The 22142-nt window shown below is 42.9% G+C and overlaps 1 protein-coding gene across 16 annotated transcripts in view; it reads left to right on the plus strand.

The window, feature by feature from the left end:
* The window catches only part of ARVCF (ARVCF delta catenin family member), a 395675-nt gene that overhangs the window by 354912 nt on the left and 18621 nt on the right, over nucleotides 1-22142 (plus strand). For all 16 annotated transcript variants that reach the window (XM_067539839.1, XM_067539832.1, XM_067539833.1 and 13 more), the window contains 3 exons: nucleotides 17545-17672; nucleotides 19344-19494; nucleotides 20766-20958. In XM_067539839.1, the coding sequence (XP_067395940.1) occupies nucleotides 17545-17672; nucleotides 19344-19494; nucleotides 20766-20958 (472 nt within the window). The remainder of the gene's footprint in view (nucleotides 1-17544; nucleotides 17673-19343; nucleotides 19495-20765; nucleotides 20959-22142) is intronic.

Below are 22142 nucleotides of genomic sequence, written 5' to 3' on the forward strand. Positions count from 1 at the left end.
GAGAAGAACTTAAACATACTTTTGACTTTGGAAGTTGAAGTGGGAACTAATTAGCAATTTCAGATAACAAACAGGATAGGAGGATGTATTTGGATTTGCATATGGTATCTTATTAAACACTGAGCAAATTAGGAGCTTCTCATAAATGCATCTGATTGTTAAACACTTTTGAATACAAAAGGATAGAGGTGTAGGTGGGCCTTTTCATAGTACTTGTATCCATTGGTACCAAAATGCTTCAATTCACTTTTGTCATTATAAACTTCTTCTCAGTGCAAATCTGCAGCACTCTGCCTGCAACAGACCAAATGCTACCCCTAATGAGGAAGCAATAGTGCCCTAGATATATTATAGGCTGAGATTCAGGTTGCATACTTTTTCCCCAGCACAAAATATGGCTACCTTTCTCACAGAAGTTCCATATTATCTTTGAAGCATAGACATTCCCTCCAGCTTGCATCAGAACACTTCCCAGTGCAAATATCCAATAGAAGTCCGAAGAGATTCCATTGCTGACATCAGCGGAGTCTCTCCCAATTTACTTCAGTGAGTGATAATGCAGGACTGGATGTAATCCCTCCTTCTTTGGTATGGCAACTTGAAAAGCAACATTGAAGGTCGACATCCAAGTTTGTCATCCACCCTGTGGCTTTCAGTGACATGGAATGCAGTGCGGTTTTCCCTCCAGAGAATGATTTTGAATTAGGATATTAGGATTAGGTGTTCCATGGTTTGTATGTCTTCTCCAGGTTTGCATATCAGTCTATCCTTCATTTTCCATTTGTGTAGAAGGTAATTGCAACATCCGTGTGAGGTTCTGATGCAATTCATTGAAAGCCAAAGATGTAGAGTTCTGTTCACTCTTGTTGCCTGATAAAACTTCTAGATATCAGGAGCAACTGAATTAATATTTATGTTTTGAAATGAGAGAGTCAGAGTGAGTTCCCTGAAGCATGAGTAACCTAGAAAGCAGCTTTTCAAACCCTAAAGTTAGCTGCCAAGCGTGACGTGATATGCGGATTTTGAAAGATCTGTTTTCTTTCCTAAGTTGCCTTTCCCAGGGCACTGAACATGAAACTCCGACAGCCAGCCTGTCAGAGTGAGAATCTGACAGGTGCCAGCCCTAGCTGAAATAATGTCCTTCAAGCTGCATCTGTTGAGGCTCTTAGACAGTGCCCATCATTGTGGAATCTGAGCACCTTGTCATGGGTGTACGTGTCTTTTATACAGGAGTAGAAAGTCCCTGTTGTCCAGGTGAGTGTTTGAAAAGTGATGAACAGAGGGTCCCGTAGTCCTGTGCCAGACAGCACACAGTCCCATTTCTCCAAATTCCCAAGTGACCTTTTATTTTCTTCACATTGGGGCCAAATATCAAATTGTAACTAGCACCTTCTATGAACAAAGGCAGGGGGCCCAGAAGCGCAAGGTGCTGTGTACTCCCAGAGCCCACGGGCTCCCAGGGGCCTTTTGAAAGCCATCATACCTCTGGAGGCCCAGTGGCATGCAGGGAGTGGCACCATTTACAGCATCTATGCAATAGGTGTAGCCAGCAATTTCTCCCCAAAACACAACCACTCTGGCGCACAGGAAGAGGCTGTGGCCTCTCTGTAATTTCCCCATCTAATGTCACTTGCGCTGCCAGTATTGCTAGCTGCTCCTCTTTGCTTTCATTGGCTGAGAGCCAGATCATGCCGACTCAGCACTGCCTGAGCACACTAATCTGAGGAGCTCCTTACGCTAGCTCCTTCTCCTAGCTCATTTTTGTAGATGATGGCAAAACTCAGCCTTTATGTTGTGGGGTTTGTGAGTGAGCATATGAATTTGATTTATCTATTTAGTTGAGGCACGAGCATAATGTGTCTTCTTTTTCCCATGCCCTCCATGTGTCTCTCACAATCTCTCCTTTTCTCCTGTCACATTTTGGGGTGCAATTCAGATCTATGAGAGATTGTGTCACTGCCTGCCCTGTGACCTTGGGTGTCTTCAGTGCTCTGCTGCTCTGGCTCACAGCCCAGATGCCAACAACCAGCAAAAGAGCATTCAGTCCCTGAATGTCTATGTGCTGTGCAGCCTTGTTCAGCACTCTGACCCCAGCAGCGTGCCTATGACACAACAGCCTCACCATGGTCTCCACCAGCCTTTGCTACTACTGGCCAAGTGACCTCAGCATACCCCAAGTCCCAACTTTCCCCAAAACGGTCTGCCCTGAAATGTCCAGCCCTCATTCAGAGGAACAATAAGGTCCATTGCTCCTTTAAAGAGATGAAAGCAGACAGCTTGTTGCCTTAACTGGAGTTAAAAGTCACTTCAATTCAAACGCAGTGCTGGGTTGGTTTGGATTAAAAGTAAAACAAGTTTATTAACAAAAGAGAGAGGTTTTAAGTGAGCTCAAGTACGAGGGATAAAGACAAAATGGTTACAAGCAAATGAAAGTAAAATACATTTTACTAGTGGCTAAGACTTGACTTAACTCACTGCAGCTGTGGTAAGAAATCTACTTTGAACCAATCTTTTTTCTTCCCAGCCATAGTTGACTTCCTTCAGTCAAGGCCTTCCGCAGAAGGTCTTGGTGCTGGTTTCCCTTGTCTTCCTAGGTGAAAGATGTTTGCCTAAGCAGGTTTCTCACCTATATTCAGTTCTCGGAGACTTTAACCCCTCCGGCTGAAGGACCCATCTTTCTCAGCTTGCAAGAGCTCTGGCCCCTTGTGTCTGCTCAGTGATGGATCCCAAGATAGCTTCTCTCTCCTTATATCTTCCCGAACTCACTGTTTTGTCCTCAGACTCCGGGTGACCTCATGCTGTTCTTCCCTTCCTGTGGACTTCCCATCCCCCAGCGATTTGCATGTAAATGGGGCATCGTTGTTTTTGGTCACCCCTTACTTAATGGTAGATCACTTCCTTCCCTCCTGTCTGGGAGAAATGTTTCTCCCTGTTTGGTCACAGACTGTAAAGGATAACATCAATGAGTATTCATAATTTCTCATAAAGTGTTTAATACAGACATTTTACAATGACATTAATCACCAGTGTTGTTAGCTTTCATAAAAGAGCTTACCTGATACGTTTTTATAATACAGTAATATAGTATACAATCATTTGATTCAATTACTTATCGTTTGAGGTTCAGACCCCCACAAAAGGCTATCTTCCCTGTTTGCTAGGTTGATGGCTTTGTTTACCTTTTATGTGAATGTGCCTTCATTGTCCCTGCTTGACAACAAGCAAATATACGTTCCCTTGCCTAGGTAGACTGAGCTTATGCATTGCTTGCCAAACACATTTTAAGAACCTAATTCTAGAACATGTCCATAGCTCTCTGCACACATCTGTACATACATTATGCAACAATATTAACTATCAGTGAGTTATTACTTATCCAGTGATATATTACATGCTACCTTTTGGGTATATATCATGACAACAGTGTGTGCGGCGTAGTGAGTGTGTCAGGCCTGAAAAGAGTTGCTGACACAGAGCAGTGAACCACCAGTGGGCCTCTGTGTCACACCTCATATATGCTTGTCTGCTCACTAGGATTTTCTGACAATCTGTTTATAAAACCCTTACATGTTTAAGCAGTCAAGCAATCCTGAAACCTTTTTATCAAAATGAGTTCACTTATGTGCCATCTGTAGTAAAACAGTATGTACATTTTCTCTCGCTGTAAATATTTCTCTGCAGATGGGATTACAGAACTGAAATGGGAAGGAAGGTAAAACTTTTTAACTTCTTGGAGCCAAAACAGCCGATATGCATCTGCCAGTACAGAATTGAGGGGGCAGGGACCCAAATTGAGACCAAGAAAATATGGGATTTGGAACATCTGGTCCCTAGTTAAAGATGCATAAAATAGTAGAGGAAACAGAATGATAGGTCCAAGCAGCCTGAAGTGAAGGAAAAGAGTCCCTTAATGCGACCTTCTCAAGCTGTTGATTTGCACTGCTGACTCTATTTGTAAGAAATTCTAATGTTTATACAGTTCTTGGACTTGCTGATAAGAGGCTAAAAGCAATGTATTTGTTTTATTATTGAAAATACCTATGGCTTTTTATGGCTGTTCCATCAGAACTGTTCAGGCTCTTGCTCTCTGTCCAAGAAATGCATTGGCTAGCAAACTTAGATCTTTTGATAATTAGTTTGGACAATTAGGCATCACTGTTAGATTAGTGCATCAAACTGATTTCTATAAACAAAAAAGTGATCGCATCTCTTTACTCAGTTCTGTGTGAATTCTGACTCACATCTGATGGGTTTTGTGAGGGGAAATAAATTTTTATCCCATTTGTTTTAAGCAAAAATCCTCTTATGACTTCTAGACACAAATACACACAACTGTAAAACCACATCAACCGACTCAACTACTAACAACAAAAATTCCTCAATCTTGCTCACCTCCACCCCACCTATCCCTTTCTCCACCATACCCTCCCCGCCCTTGGAAAGCCTGAAGAAATAGACAATGTGTCCTAAAAGTCATTGAACCTAAGCTCTGTCATATCACGGGTGCAGAAGTGAATTCCAAACTAGAGGACCCTCCCCTAAGAAGGAGGGAGATGGTTTCTGAGTTCACTTGTATCAAGTTTACATTTTTTCAGCATTTTCTGATTACTGCATTTTCCAGAGTAACTGATAGGTTGCTTTCTTTGAATGCTGCATTAATGACTTCAGTTAGCATGGAGTCCTGAGGTGTTCTTGGTTTGTGCTCAAGGGTGGTGGACAGACGTCTGTCAGAGCTTCCAGGTTTTCTGCTTGTGTAGCTGGCCCAAACTCCAGGAAGGCAGATGGACTAGGCAGTGTTCTTACTTCTGGTTTGTTTTTCGCAGTCCCTGTAATTGCTATGTCTGACTGAACAGGAAGGGTGACAAAAAGAGCTGTGTGGCGTACTATACATGAGGCGAGAACCTTCAGGGCAAATGAGCAATGACCAAACTGTACCATCTGCGTCCTTTCAGGGAGAAAAGAAGAGAGCCATTCAAGTGTGACTCTTCCTATTCCTGCCAGGGTCCACAAACATGTCAAAAAAATCCTTGGGTCAACAGTAGTGAAGACTGCGTATAGATAAAAATCTATATTTTATAATCAGCATGGACACTTGATCTTTGTCTGCCAACAGGAGATCATCAGCTAGCGAGACCATTCTAATCTCCATGTCATGCCCCAGACTGAAAAGGTTCAGGAAAAGGTTGAGGGAAAGGTGTGAGATAACTGACAAAATTGCCAGTATCAGGAAACCTGGAGCATGGGCCAAATTGCCACTCCCTTGGTTATCATGCCCCTCTGAAAAGATGCACTGATAATTCACATCGCTAATGGATCCAGTTTCCTCACTAGATTTTATCAGCTATCAGGAGGAACACGGGTCCAAATCAAAAGTTGCCGGAAGACTCTCCCAAGAATTTGGGAGTGAGACTGGCAGTAGTGCGGAAGATTTTGCATTTATACCTTTCCTCCCTTCTGCTGCCTCTTCTCTTCCCCCGACCCCTCCTCCAAATTGATCTTCAGTCATTGAGGTCACCAGCCTGATGAGCCTGATCAGTCTTTATCCTCAAAATAAATAGAGAACTCCTCACAGCCGGAGAATAATTGCCTCTGTGAGTGAAGGTACCTCAGATTCATTAGGCTGCACACAGTGAAATGCTGCAGAGCCCATACAGCTATGGGAGAAGGAGATGGATTCTACTCTGGCTCAGGTACCATCAGTAGAATTTTTAACTTAGTTCCATTTACAGTATCTTTTTGTCTTGGCTGGGGATGCAGGGTCTAGAAAGAACCCAGCTTGACTTTCAAACTCTAGGGTGAGTTTGCAACCTGGTCAGTTAGAGGAAAAAGTCTTTACTTGCAAACAGATCACATTTGATATGCAGTTAACTAAGAGAGAAACCCCAGGATGTGTGTCTATTGAAAAGTGTCCCCTTTTCAAATAATAATCACACTTTAAAATTGTTTGTTTTGTAGGCAGCACATTCTGTCCTCCCCTCCACCCCCCCTTAAAATGAAACACATTTTGCTACCAGTGAGGAGGAGAAGAAAATCCACAACTTTGGCAAGAAAGAAAGCATTAACATGTGATGTACTGTACTTAAAGAATCCAAGGTCAAACGTGAGTCTTCAGAGACTGTTAGGGGAAGAAAGCCATTTACATGAACTGTGCATTTTAGTCATTCAGCGAAAGGACTCAGTGCTAACTCTGGAACTGAAGCAGGTTCAGTTATTTTGTAGTGATGGAGGGGCATTTTTACAAATGCTAAATGTATGTATTTCACCAGCCTCACTGGTGGGAATTTCTTGCCCTTCCACTAGCCAGGCTAAGGGGGACATCACCTTCCCTTATAGATCTGCCATGCTGGGGACACTCAATACTTCCATCAGTTTCATGTCCTGCTCTCTCCCTGCTAAATATGCTGATGGGACTCTCAATCCCCTAAAGCCTCCCAGTCCTGATTAGTTGTTATGAAAGCTCCTTGAAACCAAGAGGCCTCACAATATGTGCTGAGCACTAGTGGGCAGTCAGAATAGGGTTGAAATAAACACCACTTACAATGTTTCTTTGCTGGTTATTTGAAAAGGGAGAGCAGTATTAGCTCAAAGACGTCGCCTCATGGAAAAGATTGATTGCTGTGGTGTTTTATTGACACATCTTTTATCTAAATAATGTATATTCTCTCTATTTTATCTGACTAAAACCCAAACTGGGTGTCCTTGTCCTGTACAGTCTCTTTCTGCTACAAGAGTCTCTCTCTCGAATTCACTCACCCATCCCCTTGTGTTTCCTGGGTGCCTCTCCCTCTGCTTTATGTTCAGACTGGCTCATTCTGTTGTCCTTTTGCATTCCACTTTCGGAGTATATCTGATCACTTATTCCATATGTTTCTCTAGCATCCTTTGTGTGTCAGTGGTTTTCATGCTGACATCTCTTTTGAGTGTGGATATAGGGGTAAATTGTAGAAGAGTTTGTTTAGTTTTAGAAATGTTGTATGCAACTTACTAAAATTGTTCAGTAAGGTCATACATATGCTCTGATCTTCATTTTCTATGTAGAAAATCCCTCCTTGACTTTCCCTTATTATTTGAGTCACCCGTATCAAATTTTTGGTAGTTCTTTTCTGCATTCTTCAAAGGCTATTCTGTCCTTTTCTTCAGGGATCACAATCTGTACTGGATACAGTGCTCTTGATGAGATCTAGCCAGTACCTATAATACCATGCAATGATATGTATTACACCTTGAAGTGAAGGCTTTATGGATTATTCAGGACTTTCCTTTTGTCATTTCTCCTTCATATGCTGCAGCATTTTTCTATCCAAAGGTATCTCTTCTCCCATCCCTCTACTGTTTGGCATTCTGTATTCTACATTGATCTACACTGAGCTGCATTTTCCATCTATCATTCCAAGCACTTGGCTGTTAGATCTGACTGCATTTGTGCTACCTTAAAACCCTTCAATTCAAAGAAGCTTGCAAATATATCTTGATATTCAGGTTGTTTTTTGCACCATGTACTGAAGCACAGAATACAAAGGAATGGAGCTGATGTTAATTTTATAAAAACACTAATCATGTTTTCAGTCCTTTTAAAAAAATATATATTCAAGGAGATTTTTCTCAAAATGCTATAGAACAAAGTATTTTGTTGAACTACTAGAATGTTTTGCTGCTTACATCTTTTGAAAGTGCCCCAGTTTCTATTGAAAATGACCATGAACTCTGGTTTTACAACTGTTTAATTCACAAACAGTGAACTACCCAGTTTGTAATGAAGTTACCATCCCATTGCTGAAATAGGGCAGAAATCCAAGATTTGGTGAGTTTCTTTTTCTTACAGAATAAAAAATGTTGGTTTTCATTACTGACATGATTGTTTCCTTTTGGCTCATTTTCCTAGTTGCTTAGGAAACCATTCGCTTTCTCTACAAAGTATTTTTCTGTGACCTTGCGGAGGAACAGCAGTTCCAGTTTGGGATTCCTCTTGCACCATCTGCTGGTAGCTATCCCATTAAGCACTGTTTGAACTGGCTGAGATAGACACCTCAGAAATGGATAACCATCAAGCTACTGTTAGGTGTTCTTCAAAGATTGATGGGCTCACTGTATTGCTTTGCCAGGGTCCCATATGCTATCTTTGTATAGAGTGTGCTCCTCTTCTTTGAAACAGTGAGCTGGAGTTTATGCAAGGATAGAAAATAAACCAGCAAAGCCTTTTCTGCTCTAATAACCATTCTTAGGTGTAGTCTGTCATCTCAACTCAGCACAGCACATATGTGCATAATTTCCCATGCCTGTAGGGGCAACTAAACTGTTGAATAAATGAGGGAGGAGGGATAATATGGCAACCTTGCTTTGAGAATAATCACCTTGATTTCGGATTACATTAGCATGCCAGGGTAATATACCTACTACAGTCATTTGAAAGCCACTATTGCCAGAAGGTTGCTTTTTATAGGTGCAATATGCACATAGTCATAGGTAGATTTCATGGAGGAGCTGATTGGTGACTCAGCAACAGTGCTATGCAGAAGACCAGGATGTGATTCCTAATCCTGATTTTTTTTTTCCCCCCTTTCCACCGTTCACCCATTGTGATGAGATAGAAGTGCTACAGAATTTACACCCTCCGCTGCTATGTATGGAAAAAGGTGCTATGTGATGGTCAGCAGTGACCCTACAAAGAGGGGACTGGATGGTTCAGTGGTTGGTATGTGGATATAGAACCTGTTCACATTGTCGCCAAATATTCATTCCAAACTGCTGGCTGCTTGGGGGCCGTGCATGGTGGTAAAATGCACTCTGTAGCCTCTGTCACATCATAGGAATCACCACTGCAATTGTCACTCTTGTTGGCAGACTTAGCAAAGAGACTGAGGATTGAAAGGGCCATGGAGACTGAATTCCCCTTGTCCCTCAAGATGACCACTCCAACTCAGGGTTGAAGCACATTGTGAGGCAGTGTTGGGAAGTTTGCATTACCTCTGACTATGCTGCTACTCTTCTGTGGATAAGGAAAGACCTGTCAACTTGGCACCCCTGGAGGGTGTTATAGTCACACAAAATAGGCCCCTCTGCCAACTAAGGAACAATATCAACAGACAGAAGAGAAGCTCATACAGTCCTTTTCAGTTAGGAAGGTGGGACTGCAACATTTGTAAAGAGGGGCTGGCACGAGAGAATCTCAGACGCCCCTGAAAAGGGGGACACCAGCCTGGAGAATAGAAATGTTTTAAGGAGGGAAAGGAATATAATTCCTAAGTAGCCATTCCCATACAATCCCAGTAACTGCGTGGGGAGCCTCTGTACTCAGTGTGAATGCTTCAGTACCACATCGCCATGTCACCTTGATGTTTCTCCTACCTCCTTAAAAGGCAAAAACCAACAGCCAGTTAACTAACTTCTGTACCTTGGTTTTTGCAATGAAAAGGATATAGATAACCTATGTTTTTCCAGGAGAGAACTCAATAAGTTCTGATTCAACACAGTGCTTAACCACATGCAAAAGTCTCTTTACTTCCATGGGATTGTGTGCTTCAGTGTTGCTGAATTGGGGCCATAATTCAAAGGATCTTTTACTGAAGCAAAAGAAAAGCAATTGACATTTTTGCCTTGTTGACTCATTACCAGTCTTCAATTTAACCTCTCTTTTTTATTTCCATTTTAAAAATGGATATAGGCAATTATCCATATATTAAACAAAAGTACCTGTAAAAATAATTAACATGGTCTTGAAATTCAGGAAATAGGTTTAGAAGAGAAGCGGGTGCTTAATGGAGGTGAGGCCAGCTGTGCCTCCCAGGAATGTACTAAAATGTTTCAGGAAAAAAATGTGTGAGGCCTCCATTTACCATTGGAAGGAAATTACAATAGTTCAGTCACAATCTATCCTGTAAATAGCAGAATTGGCTTCGTTAGGACAGAAAGGCAGATGGAGAAAATACAAAAAAAATTTAAGGTGCATATAATGCTTATGAAAAGTGAGAGGTTGAAACAAATGAGGAAAATCCCTCCAGTAAAATGGTAGCATTTAAGGTTCTCTTCTTTGCTAATGTGCATCAGATCACGAGGGGCACTTGTAGGCCTGTTTCAGCACTCCCCGCTCAGCGTGCAAGGCTGGTATGGGAGGCCTTTAGTATGAGCAGTAATAGGGCAGAGAGACAAAAATATGTGGGGGTTATTTTTGGGTATGGGGTCTTCACCAAATTGTTTGTTTAAGAGATTGCATCCAAAAGCAGAAAGGTACTAGTAACTAATAAAGGAAATTCAGAGAGTTTATTGGACATAAGAAGAAAAGGAATGCTCCTACACTTGTGTAGAAGTACAGGGAAACAAGTAGGAAAAACAAGAGGCTCTCATGCATGAAGAAAAGTAATGACAGAGGCATGGTGAGAGATACATGACTGGAATGCCAATATTTAAGGCAGGTTCTGTCTGCAATGGTGAGATGTGGAGGGAGGAAATGGAAGTGATGTGGTTACTGTATATCAATAAGACGTATGCAATAATGTGTAGCGATAAGGAAGATGAAAAGGGCTCTTATGGGTTCAGATAAAGGATATAAAACCTGGCATTGACGATGAGAATAAATTATAAGCTACGTAACTGGGAGCAGGGGAAGATGAACCTCTCCTGGAGTTGTTTCCAAGAATGTCAAATTATGACTGGACTATATAAAGCAATGCTCTTAAGTGGACATTGACTGAAGAATTGCCAACTGTTTAACCACAGACCGCTATGAGCTGATATAAAGACTTGATATCCCGTTTATGATGATTTCTGTCTTGTAATACTACTTTTATCCTTCTGGCTTGTCTGATTTCTATGTTTAAAGTTGAAATTTCAATAAAAAGATTATATAAAGTATCAAAATTCCAATAAATGATCACAATGATCACAATGAGAAAGTTCAATTCCTGAGATTAGGTAATGGAAAAAAGTATGCAATCCACATACTGTCAAAGAATATTTGTACTTGATGTTGGCTAGTTCCCTATTTCAAATGTGGAAGCAGCAATACAAGATCTGAAATGACGGTCTAAGCAGCAAGTTGGGGGATGACAACCTTAGAGAATCTGTGGTGCAAATGAATTCTAGAAATAGTCACAATAGTGATTAAGTTATTTTCCCTTCTGTAGCAGATTGTATCCACACACCAATTAAATAACCTCACCACACTCCCATGAGCTCAGTGTTATCCTCATTTACAACTGGGAAAACTAAGGCACAGAATGATTGGGTGATTTGCATGAGTTCAGTCATTCAGTGTTAGTCAGGAACAGAGCCACAAATCCTGGTTCTCCCAGCCTCCTGCTCTAGCCATTCAGTGATACTATATTCTGTTAGGACTTTACCTGTCCATAAGGATTGAAATGAAGTTTAGTGAGTAGCGTAAAATCAGCTTTGGAACTAAGTGTAATGTGTAGAGAAAAAAGAGGTAAGAATTTATGTAGTATCATAGATGAAAACCCAAAGACCAACAATACCAAGAGAATTTAAAAATACAAGGAAGATTTTTTTTTTTAAAAGATGGTTAAAAGGAAGGTAGTAAAAGACCTGAAATACAAAAAAGGGATTGTCTGTGGGATATGGGTAATTGTAGTGAGTGGAAGAAATAGATATAGGGTGTGCAAGAATAAAAGAAGGGAGGCTAAACGGGAAAAGGAAATATTCCTGTCAAGGGCAGTCGAAGGAGAGAAAAGAGTTCTTCAAGTGCTTGCTCACGTCCATTCTGATTTAGGGGTGTGTGTGTGCCACATGCACCGGATGCTGCAAGCGTTTCCCCTAGTGGTACCCGTAGGGCCGGCTCTAGCACCCTTTGCAGCAGCACACATGCACTCACATATATGGCGCTGCCAGCCCCCCTCCCTTCCAGGTCCTTCTTACTGCCCGCGATGGTGCTGGAATGACTCTCTTGCTCTCGCAAGTCTCTGTGTTCCTTGTGGTTTCTGTTCTATCTCGTGCTAGTGTATATAGTTTCAAAGTTCTAGAAAGTTATTTGGTTAGTAGTTAGCTAGGTTCACAGCTAGTAAGCTCTCAGGTTCAGGGCATGTCCCGGTCCCTGGGATTTAAGCCCTGTGCTGCTTGTAAGAAGCCTATGCCACTGAGTGACCCGCATTGGAGCTGTCTCAGGTGCTTGGAGGAAGCCCATCTCTCTGCAAAGTGCAAGATTTGTAAGATCTTTCGCCCGAGAACCAAGAAGGACCGAGATACAAGACTCAAGGCCCTTCTGATGGAAGCAGCGCTCAAGCCGGTGTCGGAGCTGAGATTGGACTCGGGACCGAGAACCACGGCCTCACTGAAAAGTGCTCTGCCAGCATCGGAGCTCTCCTGGCACCGTTTGTCATTCCCGGTGCCGAAGAAGTGCCAGAAGAAGGTGCACACAGAGAGGAAGCACTTGTTGGCATTGAAGCCGGCTAAGAAAATCTCAAAGAAACTGGAGTCAGCCCGGAAGGGGTCTCCGTCCAGACAGGCATTGTCCGGCTACTGCGCCACCACTGACTCCGGGAAGCGGCAGACGCCCATGCCACCTGTTGGTTCCTTCCATGCCTGAGGCGTTCCAGACAATGAAGGACCTGTTGGCCTTGCTGGTGTCGCCTACACTGTGAGAGGGTAGTTCAGCGCACCAAGGAGCGGACGCCCCAACCGAGGGTTTGCTGAGGCACAAGAGCCCTGGTCCTCGTCCTCTGGTCACCCTTTGCCGACCTCTAGGTGCTCGTCAAGCTCTCAGCACTGGTTGCCGGAGCCGCACGGGGACAGATTGAGATCGAGCCAACAGTCGCTGAGTGATAGTCACCAATCTCTAGGGCATCACCATTGATCTGCCAAGTGTCGGCACCCTTCGGGGTCCTGAAGTTCTTTGAGCCCCAGGCCTCATGTATCGGCGGCACACAGCAGGACACCGGAGCCATGACCCCGCATGAGTTCTTATAGGAAGCCTAAAGACAAGACACGATTGAGGCATGACCAACGATCCAGCTTTGGTCACTGCTCCCCGGCACCGGATCTCCAATACTGAGATGCGGAGAAGCAGATGAGGTCGGCGCCCCAGTGGTTACCAGAGCGTTCTTCCTTGAGTTCGGGAGATGAAGTTGTACTTCCCCCAAGGGGACAAGCTACAAAGCCGCCTACAAATGTCCCCATGCCGCCACAGATGGGGGGTTGGCCGCAAGGGCATTGGTCTGGACCCTGGCCGTACTGGAACCCCTGGGGGTTCCCCCACCTTGCGGTGCCATATCCACTCGTTTCTGCCAGAGCTTCAGTGCCACACTCCTCAAAGGGCATCTCTGCGGCACCAGCCTTAAATGTTGTCTCAGACTGAGGAGTCGTCATCAGGCAGCCCGTACGCCACCCCATCTCAGGAAGAGGTGCCCGTAGCTCCTCAGCTACTGGCCTCCTCCTCGTCCTCCCCAGATGAGGCAGTAGCAGGCCCCTCACAGGCCCCGCTGGACGATTATAAGTCACATCAGGACCTATTGAAAAGGGTAGCAGCTAACCTGGGCCTTAAGATAGAGGAGCTCAAAGAACCAGTGGATGAACTCTTTGGCGTCCTGGTATCCCCAGCCCCTTCCAGAGTGGCCCTCTCTGTGCATGAGGGAGTGGTGAAACTGGCTAAGGCCTTATGGCAAACCCCATCATCTCTGCCCCCACATCCAAGTGGGCAGAGAAGAAATATTACGTGCCCACTAAGGAGTTTGAATACCCGATACTGCTGGTGCACAGAGTCCTGGTGAAAGTCAAGAGGGATAAAACTTGAGTCATTCTGGTAGCCCTGGAGTGGTCTCGCCAGCACTGGTTTGGGATACTGTGGGATCTCTTTGTGGCTCAGCCATGGTTTCTACGGCTACGCCCAGACGTCATCTCCCAAGACAACAGCCAGCTACTTCACTTGGACTCCTTACATCTGACGGCTTGGCTGCCGCATGGCTGAGCGGGGAAGAGCGCCACTGTTTGGCCCAGGTCCAGAGAGTGCTACTAGAAAGCAGAAAGCCTTTCACTAGGGCATCTTACCTAGCGAAGTGGAAGCATTTCACTTGCTGGGCAGCCGACTGCAAAGTGTCACCGACAAAATCTATACAGGTGATCCTGGACTATTTTCTTCATTTGAAACGGAGAGTTAGCCTTTTCGTCAGTGAAAGTCCACCTGGCAGCAATATTGGCATTCCACCTGCCAATTCAAGGCAGATTGGTTTTCTCTCATGAGATGACTTCTAGATTCCTCAAAGGGCTGGAAAGACTCTTCCGTCAGATTAGAGAGCTAGTCCCCCAGTGGTACCTGAACCTTGTCCTGTCTCGGCTCATGGCTTCGCCCTTTGAGCCGTTGCCTCCTGCTCGCTCGTGCATCTGTCCTGGAAGGTGACGTTCTTGGTAGCAATCACTTCTGCACGCAGGGTTTCAGAGATTAAGACCCTGACCTCAGAGCCGTTGTATATGGTGTTTTTCAAGGATAAAGTCTGGCTCCGCCCTCATCTGGCATTCTTCCCTAAGGTCGTCTCCTGCTTTGATATTAACAAGGACATCTCCCTGTAGGTATTCTGCCCTAAACCTCACAGCTCTGGTGAAGAGAGTCGTCTGCACTCACTCGATGTAAGGAGGGCTGTAACCTTCTACATCGATAGGACCAGATCGTTCTGCTACTTCATGCAACTCTTTATAGCAATTGCAGATAGGATGAAGGGCAAACCGGTTTCCTTGCAGCAAATATCGTCCTGGATCACAGCCTGCATTCACGCCTGTTATGAGCATGCAGGGGTTGTGCCTCCAGCGTTCCTGTTAGCTCATTCCACTAGAGCTCAGGCATCTTCGGTGGCATACCTGGCACATATACCTATTCAGGATGTTTGTCAGGCCGCTATTGGTTGTCCATACATACCTTCAATGTGTCCCACTCAGCTATCACGCAGAAAGCTTGGGACGATGCAGGATTCGGCAGGACAGTTCTGCAATCTTCACAGCCATGAACTTCGCCCACCTCCAGAGGTACAGCTGGTGAGTCACCTACATCAGAATGGACATGAGCAAGCATTCAAAGAAAGAACGGTTACTTACTTTTTAACTGTTGTTCTTCGAGATGTGTTGCTCATATCCATTCCACAACCCACCCTCCGTCTCCGCCGTCGGAGTTCTGGCAAGAAGGAACTGGAAGGAAGGAGGGGGTTGGCAGCTCCATATCTATGCAAGCGCATATGCACGCCACTGCAGAGGCCGCTAGAACTGGTCCTATGGGTACCACTATGCAAAAAACTTCCGGCACCGGTGCATGTAGCGCACACACACCTAAATCAGAATGGACATGAGCAACACATCTTGTGAAACTACAGTTATGAGGTAAGTGACTATTTTTTCTATAAATACATTGCGAGAGATACTAGGGGAAAATACAAAGATGTTAGAGACAAGGGGGAACAGTTGAAAGAGAATTCCAAAATGCCTAAAATTTCAAGTAGCTATTTTTTTGCTTAATAAAAAGGGCAATGATATTGCAGAAATTTGTACCAGGAATCAAGGAACTTACTAGAGACGAGAACAATGGCAGAATCAGGGTTTGCCAGCCATGGTGGGCACACACTTGTCCATGGAATGCCATGTAACAATGGTTGCTGGTTGCTTCAAACCTAGTTTCAGACAAAGAGCAGGTGAATCCTTCAAGGGTATGAAACCATGTCAGAACAGCCTTGAAATGCTCAAAAGTGTAAAAAAATAAAACAGCCCATCAGAGCTTTTTATTGGAGCATGGAGCCTAACGCGTAGCTCTTGCTCTAGGTATGGGGAAAAGAAGGCCTCTCCTGCTGCCAACAGGTATTTTCCACTGCAGGAAATGAACTAAATTTCACAATATTTTTCTTATTGCTGATTGGGATGTACACACAATTTGATCAGCTGTTGATTTGACTAGATTCACTAAAAGCAAATGAAAAAACTGGAGACAACCTGTAAAGAACATAGTAGAGGTACAAGAGAAACATGCTTTTGTGTAAAATCAAGAACAATAAAATAATGATCCCCTCCTCCCCATCAGCCATTTGGACCCCACTGGCTTTGGGATTTGCTTCCCACATTGGTGTGCAATAGTCCAAATCTGATGATCTTCATTTCACGCTGCAAAGCTCATTCCTGTTTGCTTGGCACTTTAATGGGGGAGGTAAAATTTAAGGCTGTGGGATTTTTTCCTGGCTTGCTGGTGGAGAATTATATTGAATTGTGCTGATGCTATATTTATTACATGGAAACAGTGCCCTTTCTAGCATTTGTACAATTTTAAATAGATTCAACCTGCTTATGCCAAGTCTTAAATTGTCGCTTTGTCTATTATGCATCTTTTTTGCTTCCTCTCATGTTATTAAGACCATGAATGTGTTGTAACCCTCCCTTGTGAGAAACTTACACTATTCTGTGTAAAGCTTTTCAGATACAATTACTAGCTGCCATTCTGTGTTTACCCCAATAGTACCTCTCTTTAGTGTATTGTACCATCCCATGCTTACCAAAGCACTTTGAGGCATAGATTTTTTTCTTTGTTTGGTATATTTCATGTACAGTATCACTCTCCATTGAAATCTCATTGGGTTGGCAAGTCTTTGTACTGGATACCCTGTCATTAATGTAATGTATCGTATCATCCCTCCCTGCTTGACGACTAGACCTTGGGAGAAGAAAAGAAACAGCCACAAACTATATGACATTCTACTACTGACTCAGAAATAATAATATAATATGGATATGCTACATAAAAAAGCTTGTCACCATAGTGAAACCTGTTCTTAACAATACTGCCATAGACTAAAAACACATGTGATCCTCAGATTTCAGTGTGTGCTTATATGAACATCATTTAACTTGATTAACATGACACAATCTCTCCAAAGTGAATAAATACCATCCACATTGCACAGTGCCAAGCACAATGACTAGGGCTTGGACAATGACTAGGACAATGACAAACAACGCATCATAATAATAATTGTCTGGATGAAGATACTGAAGATACTGTCAGTAACATGCCCAATGTAACTTGGGAAGTCTGTGGCAAAACTGAGAATGGATTCCAAATCTTTTAACTCCAGTTGGGTGCCTTAACTACAAAATTGATGTAGTAACTCTGTGAATGTTCTTTTTAAGTGTATTCCATCTATCTCTGCCTCTAGGTTTAATACACCCAGTATAGCAATGCAGGTATGAATTTATGTAAACAAACCCAATCTTGTGTCACTCAGCTGTGCACACACATGCTCAACGTGTTAATTAAATTTATGGAATCAGAGTAACACAAAGACTTCTAAACCTTCATCCGTGAGATGGGATCTCCTTCCTGATAATGAGCAGAGTGAATTTGAGTTACAGGGACTCTCAAAAACTGCAGAGCTGATGAGTTAATATGTCCTGCTTCTGAGTTCCAGCATACGCCACTTTCAGCAGGTGGGAATAGAATAAACTTGGTTTAAGCGAAATGCTCCTTTTTGCCCTGGCAGTGTAGTGTGTTCTCACATGTTCCTCATACATAGTGAAATAAAGACATGTCAAATATTTATCCATGTGTTGCCTCTCCTATTTTTTCTCCTTTAGGCTTTGAATTGCTCTACCAGCCAGAGGTGGTCCGGCTCTACCTCTCTATCCTCACGGAAAGTCAGAACTTCAACACTTTGGAAGCTGCAGCAGGGGCTTTGCAGAACCTCAGTGCTGGAAACTGGACAGTGAGTACCTTTTCCTTGCTTAATCCAGTTAGAAATTGGCACAATGAAAATTCCCCTTAAGCCCTCTAGGAATGAAGTCACTTGATAGCATGCAAATTGCACTTTGTTACTTTTCATTTGTGACTCTCTTCGGGGAGATTTTAATCTTTCACTTTGAACAAAGTCTAAATTACTAGCTTTTAAAAATGGTTTGTGTTACATACAAGTATTTTTAAAATAAAATAAACTTCATGTCTACTTCTGTTGAAATATTCATCAGAGACCTGAATCTGCAGGTTATCAGGCATGGCTAATCGAAAGTTAAAGAACAAACTCTCTCTCTTTTCAGGCTCACTAGCTCTCCTCTTTCATGGTATCTGGGTAGAATTGTCAAGTGCCTCGGGACTTTGAACTTCAATGAGATTTAGATGTTAAGTTATTTAGACGCTTTTGAAAATTTTGCCTGCTGTTTTTACCTGTAAACAGGGAGGACTGAACTCCAAGCAGCCAAACTGGCATCTTTAAAAGCAGTCCGGTCACTCAAGCAACATTGGAGATGAGACACACACTGTGACAAAACAGAAGTAGAATTGCTTAATTCTGTTGATTTTTCAGTTGTTTTGACATTTGCTGTCTTTCCTGTTGTCAGATGAGCTAGATGCATGGGAGTTCTGTTTGGAATTTGCAAACAGTATTTGTGAATATTATAGTATTTGTGAATATTGCCATTGTACAAAATTATCATGGGAATTTACCAGCCCAGGCACAAAATCTGCTCTCCCTCTTTACCATGATGATTGATGGTACCAGAAAAGCTGCTGCTATTTTACTTGTCAGTGGAAAAAAACAATTCACTTGCCCCAAGCAAGTAGATTTTTGTATGGCTGGAGTGTTGTCATTGAAACTGAAGGGAATGCGAATCTTAAAATGAGCAAGTGTTACTTTATAGACCACTTATCTGCTGCTGTTTTCATTCTTGGGTTTCTTCAACAGTGCTGACTTAGCATGCTTACCCAGGGCCCAGAGCAGGTTATCGTCCTGATTAATCAAATAACACTGGGAGTTGCATCCCAAAATTGCCCGGTAATCAGTCCACTCTCAGAAAAGAATACTGGATTGTCTCTGGATGTGACAAAGTGAGGTCATCCACAGCCGCTACAAGTCTGTGGAGCAGCAAGTATTTCCCCACTCCGGTTTGAATGGGGAGTCATTTTTTAAAACATATTTATTTACAAAAATGCCTGAAACAAGTAAGTTTTTAAGAGCTAACAGGAGCTTTACATGCCTTGCTATTCCCTCTAAGTGACCTCTTTGCTGATGGAGAAGGATACATTTTCCATTGAGGTGTATACAGTAGCCTATAATCTTTCTCTGCTGCTCTTAAATTTTTATAGAACAGATTATATTTCTTCCCCAGTACCTATCCTCTCCTCTCCTCTCCTCTCTTCTCCCTGCCACCAGCTTAAAACATCTACCTCCTTTTCGTGCTTGGTGCACAATGAACTTGGATGGTGGGATGAGTCATAGACCTTTTACCAGGCAGAGAGTAAGCAGGAACTGTTTGCATAAGGGGAAATTCTTTAATTTCATGCTGGAAAAAATCAGGCCCCAGCACTGAAAGACATGCAGGAAAATGAGTCTCTAAATTCACGATATCATGTGTTGCTTTTCTTCCTGTATGCTCATGATCAGTGGTCCACGTACATCCGTGCAACAGTACGAAAGGAGAGAGGCTTACCAGTCCTCGTTGAGCTTCTCCAATCTGACTCTGACAAGGTTGTGAGAGCTGTGTCAATTGCACTGAGGAATCTCTCTATGGATCGTCGCAATAAGGATCTCATAGGTACCTTCTGAACTTCTCTTGCAGGAATGTGACCCAGTAAACACATAGGCACTGTAAAATTGTTTAGGCTTCTGTCAAGTATTGAAACTGAGGTTTATTCTGCATACAAATCCCATTAGCATTTTATAGGAGTCTTTTGCACACCCCAAGTGGAAAATTGCCATCTAAAAATTCAGTTTCAGCCCATCCAGTTTCTATACATGCACATGGTGTGATTTAATGGAAATTAATCTTTACTTTACAGCAGATCTCAAAATTATTTGCAAAAGTATAAAGGCTTTTTGTTATTATGATCCCTCCTTTGGCCCCCTTTGCTCTGTCAATGAACCCCGCCTCACCTCTCCCACCCTCAGCCTTTTCCTGTGCTGTCCCCTATATCTAGAAGCCAGGCACCCAGGTGCTCTCCATTCAGATGATCCCCCTTAAAACTCAGCTCCTCTGGAACGCTCACCAACTCCAAACCACATTAGCAAAACTTCACTCACCTACTCATTAGATGAAAGTGCACTCTAAGTTAAAGCTTTTGTGTGGGTCTCCCAGTATATTTCCTGGGTGGTTTGCATGATCTGTTTAAACTGTAACCTCACTAGGCAAGGAATTGTGTGTGCCGCATACAGAGCACAGATGCTGGTGCTTAATAAATGCAAATCTCCAATTCTACTTTAATTTGCCCACGTTTCATAAAAACCACAGCCACTGTAGATCTATAGCTACCAAATGGTACAGACACACACCTGGGCGTAATGGGCTCCAGACTCAGGTTTTTCTTCTGTGCTGCCTAACATGAAGGCCAAATGCACCCTGGAGGGGGAATGTTCATTCTTGCCTTTCTTTCAGGGGATGGTTAAATAGATGCATTATTGCATACCTTGCCCCTGCAGACCTCTTACAAGGCTATGTTGAGTAAATGGTGTGTGCGTGCATTAGCATTAATATGTGGGTATTAGCTGCAGTTTCTGAATTCTTGTTTGCCTCAAGCACAGCAAAGTGTGATACACGTTGGCTGTGAAATTCCCATAAATGTTTCAAACTTCCCCCTGATACCTATAGTATTGATTATGCAAAATGAGTTTACTTTGGATATCAGTTCTGAAACACCTTGAGAAAATTGATGATGAATACAATATGAAATTAATCTTGAGATTCAAGGAAATTACATTGGAAGATCTTTAGACATTGGCAACTTCCTTACATTTTAGCTTTCAGGACAGGAAGCTGCTTCTTGAAATGATTATCCGGTCTGACTAATGGTAGCTTTTCCCCTTATCTAGGTAGTTATGCCATGGGTGAACTGGTAAGAAATTTGCCTAGCAGGCAGCAGAGATCTGCTAAGAACCTGGAAGAGGATACAGTGGTTGCAGTCTTGAATACAATCCATGAAATCATTACTGACAGTTCAGAAAATGCAAGGTCTCTGATCCAGACACAGGGCATTCAGAAGCTGGTAGCCATCAGCAAGTCAAGGTGGGTTTCTTACTATAATAGAAAACAAAGTAAAGAGGATACTGTACACAAACCCCACTCTGATGCTTTGTGATGGTGCCCAGACATCTTGACCCTTCATACATGCAATAAAAACAAATCCTAAATCAGTGCCTTTAATGGGTTTAGTTGGCTTAAGAGCTAAAATCAATAGGATAAAAAGTTCTGTCATCTCAGGATACAATCTCTTTGCTTGATGTGTGACTTAGCATTATGCATGCATTTATCAGACATTTGCAGCGGAGGCTGAGACCTTTGTTTGCAAAGTGGGAGACCTTTATACTGTGACATGCCATTCCTGAAATGCCAGTGATGCAACTTTATTTCTGTTAAATGAAATGGTTAATGATTGCAGTGATCATTCTGTCTGAAGGACAGTGGTAATAATTTAAAATGATGCTTTTGTATCATGTAGTCCTGTGGAAAAGTTGTATCCTGATTGGAGAAGGGCTTCCTTCTGTACTTCAGCCAAATAGAAATGAACTCATTTATAAGTGCCTTTTTAACAAACTGTTGAGAGGCTGGTTGAAGATTTCTTTAACCTTTTGCCTTGTCATTAGTAAGGGCTTGTCCATACCAGAGGATACAAATTTTAGTTTGTACTGGACTGTCACTCACTACTGGGGCAGTGTGGAACCTGCTGGTATGCACTAAAGGTTTCCTACTCTGTGTTGTTGTAGTCACTGTATGGAACTTGATGCGTGCCAGCAGGGTCCACACAGGTCAGTTAGTGTGCGACATGCTAATGCAGACTAAAATTTGCACTGAAATTAGTCTGGTGCAGACTAAAGCACCATGTAGACAGCCCTAAGTAAGAGTCAGCCAGAAATCTAGCATGGTGTTCTGTATAGCAGACTGGTACTGACTTGGCAATAAAGAGAAATGCTTTTCAGGTGAGAATTAGTTATGTTCGTTCTCCGATCCTTTTTGCGCTGTGGGGTATGTTTCAAACCACTGGGTGATTTCAGCTAAATTCAGTTTATGGAGATTATATCCACTTGGGGCAAAATGTTGAAAAGTGGCCTCTGGATTTGTTTTGGCTCCCCAACTTTAGACATTAAGTTTTTGTTTTCCAGAAGTGATCGCGCATTGATCTCTTTTGGAGTTTTGGGTGTTCAGCGCTTCTGCTTTGACGTATCTAAATGCCTGTTGAAATCCAGTAGGCA

The sequence above is a fragment of the Emydura macquarii genome, unplaced genomic scaffold, assembly GCF_026122565.2.
Source record: "Emydura macquarii macquarii isolate MOO-44397 ecotype Brisbane River unplaced genomic scaffold, CSIRO-AGI_Emac_v2 contig_554, whole genome shotgun sequence".
Taxonomy (NCBI): domain Eukaryota; kingdom Metazoa; phylum Chordata; order Testudines; family Chelidae; genus Emydura; species Emydura macquarii.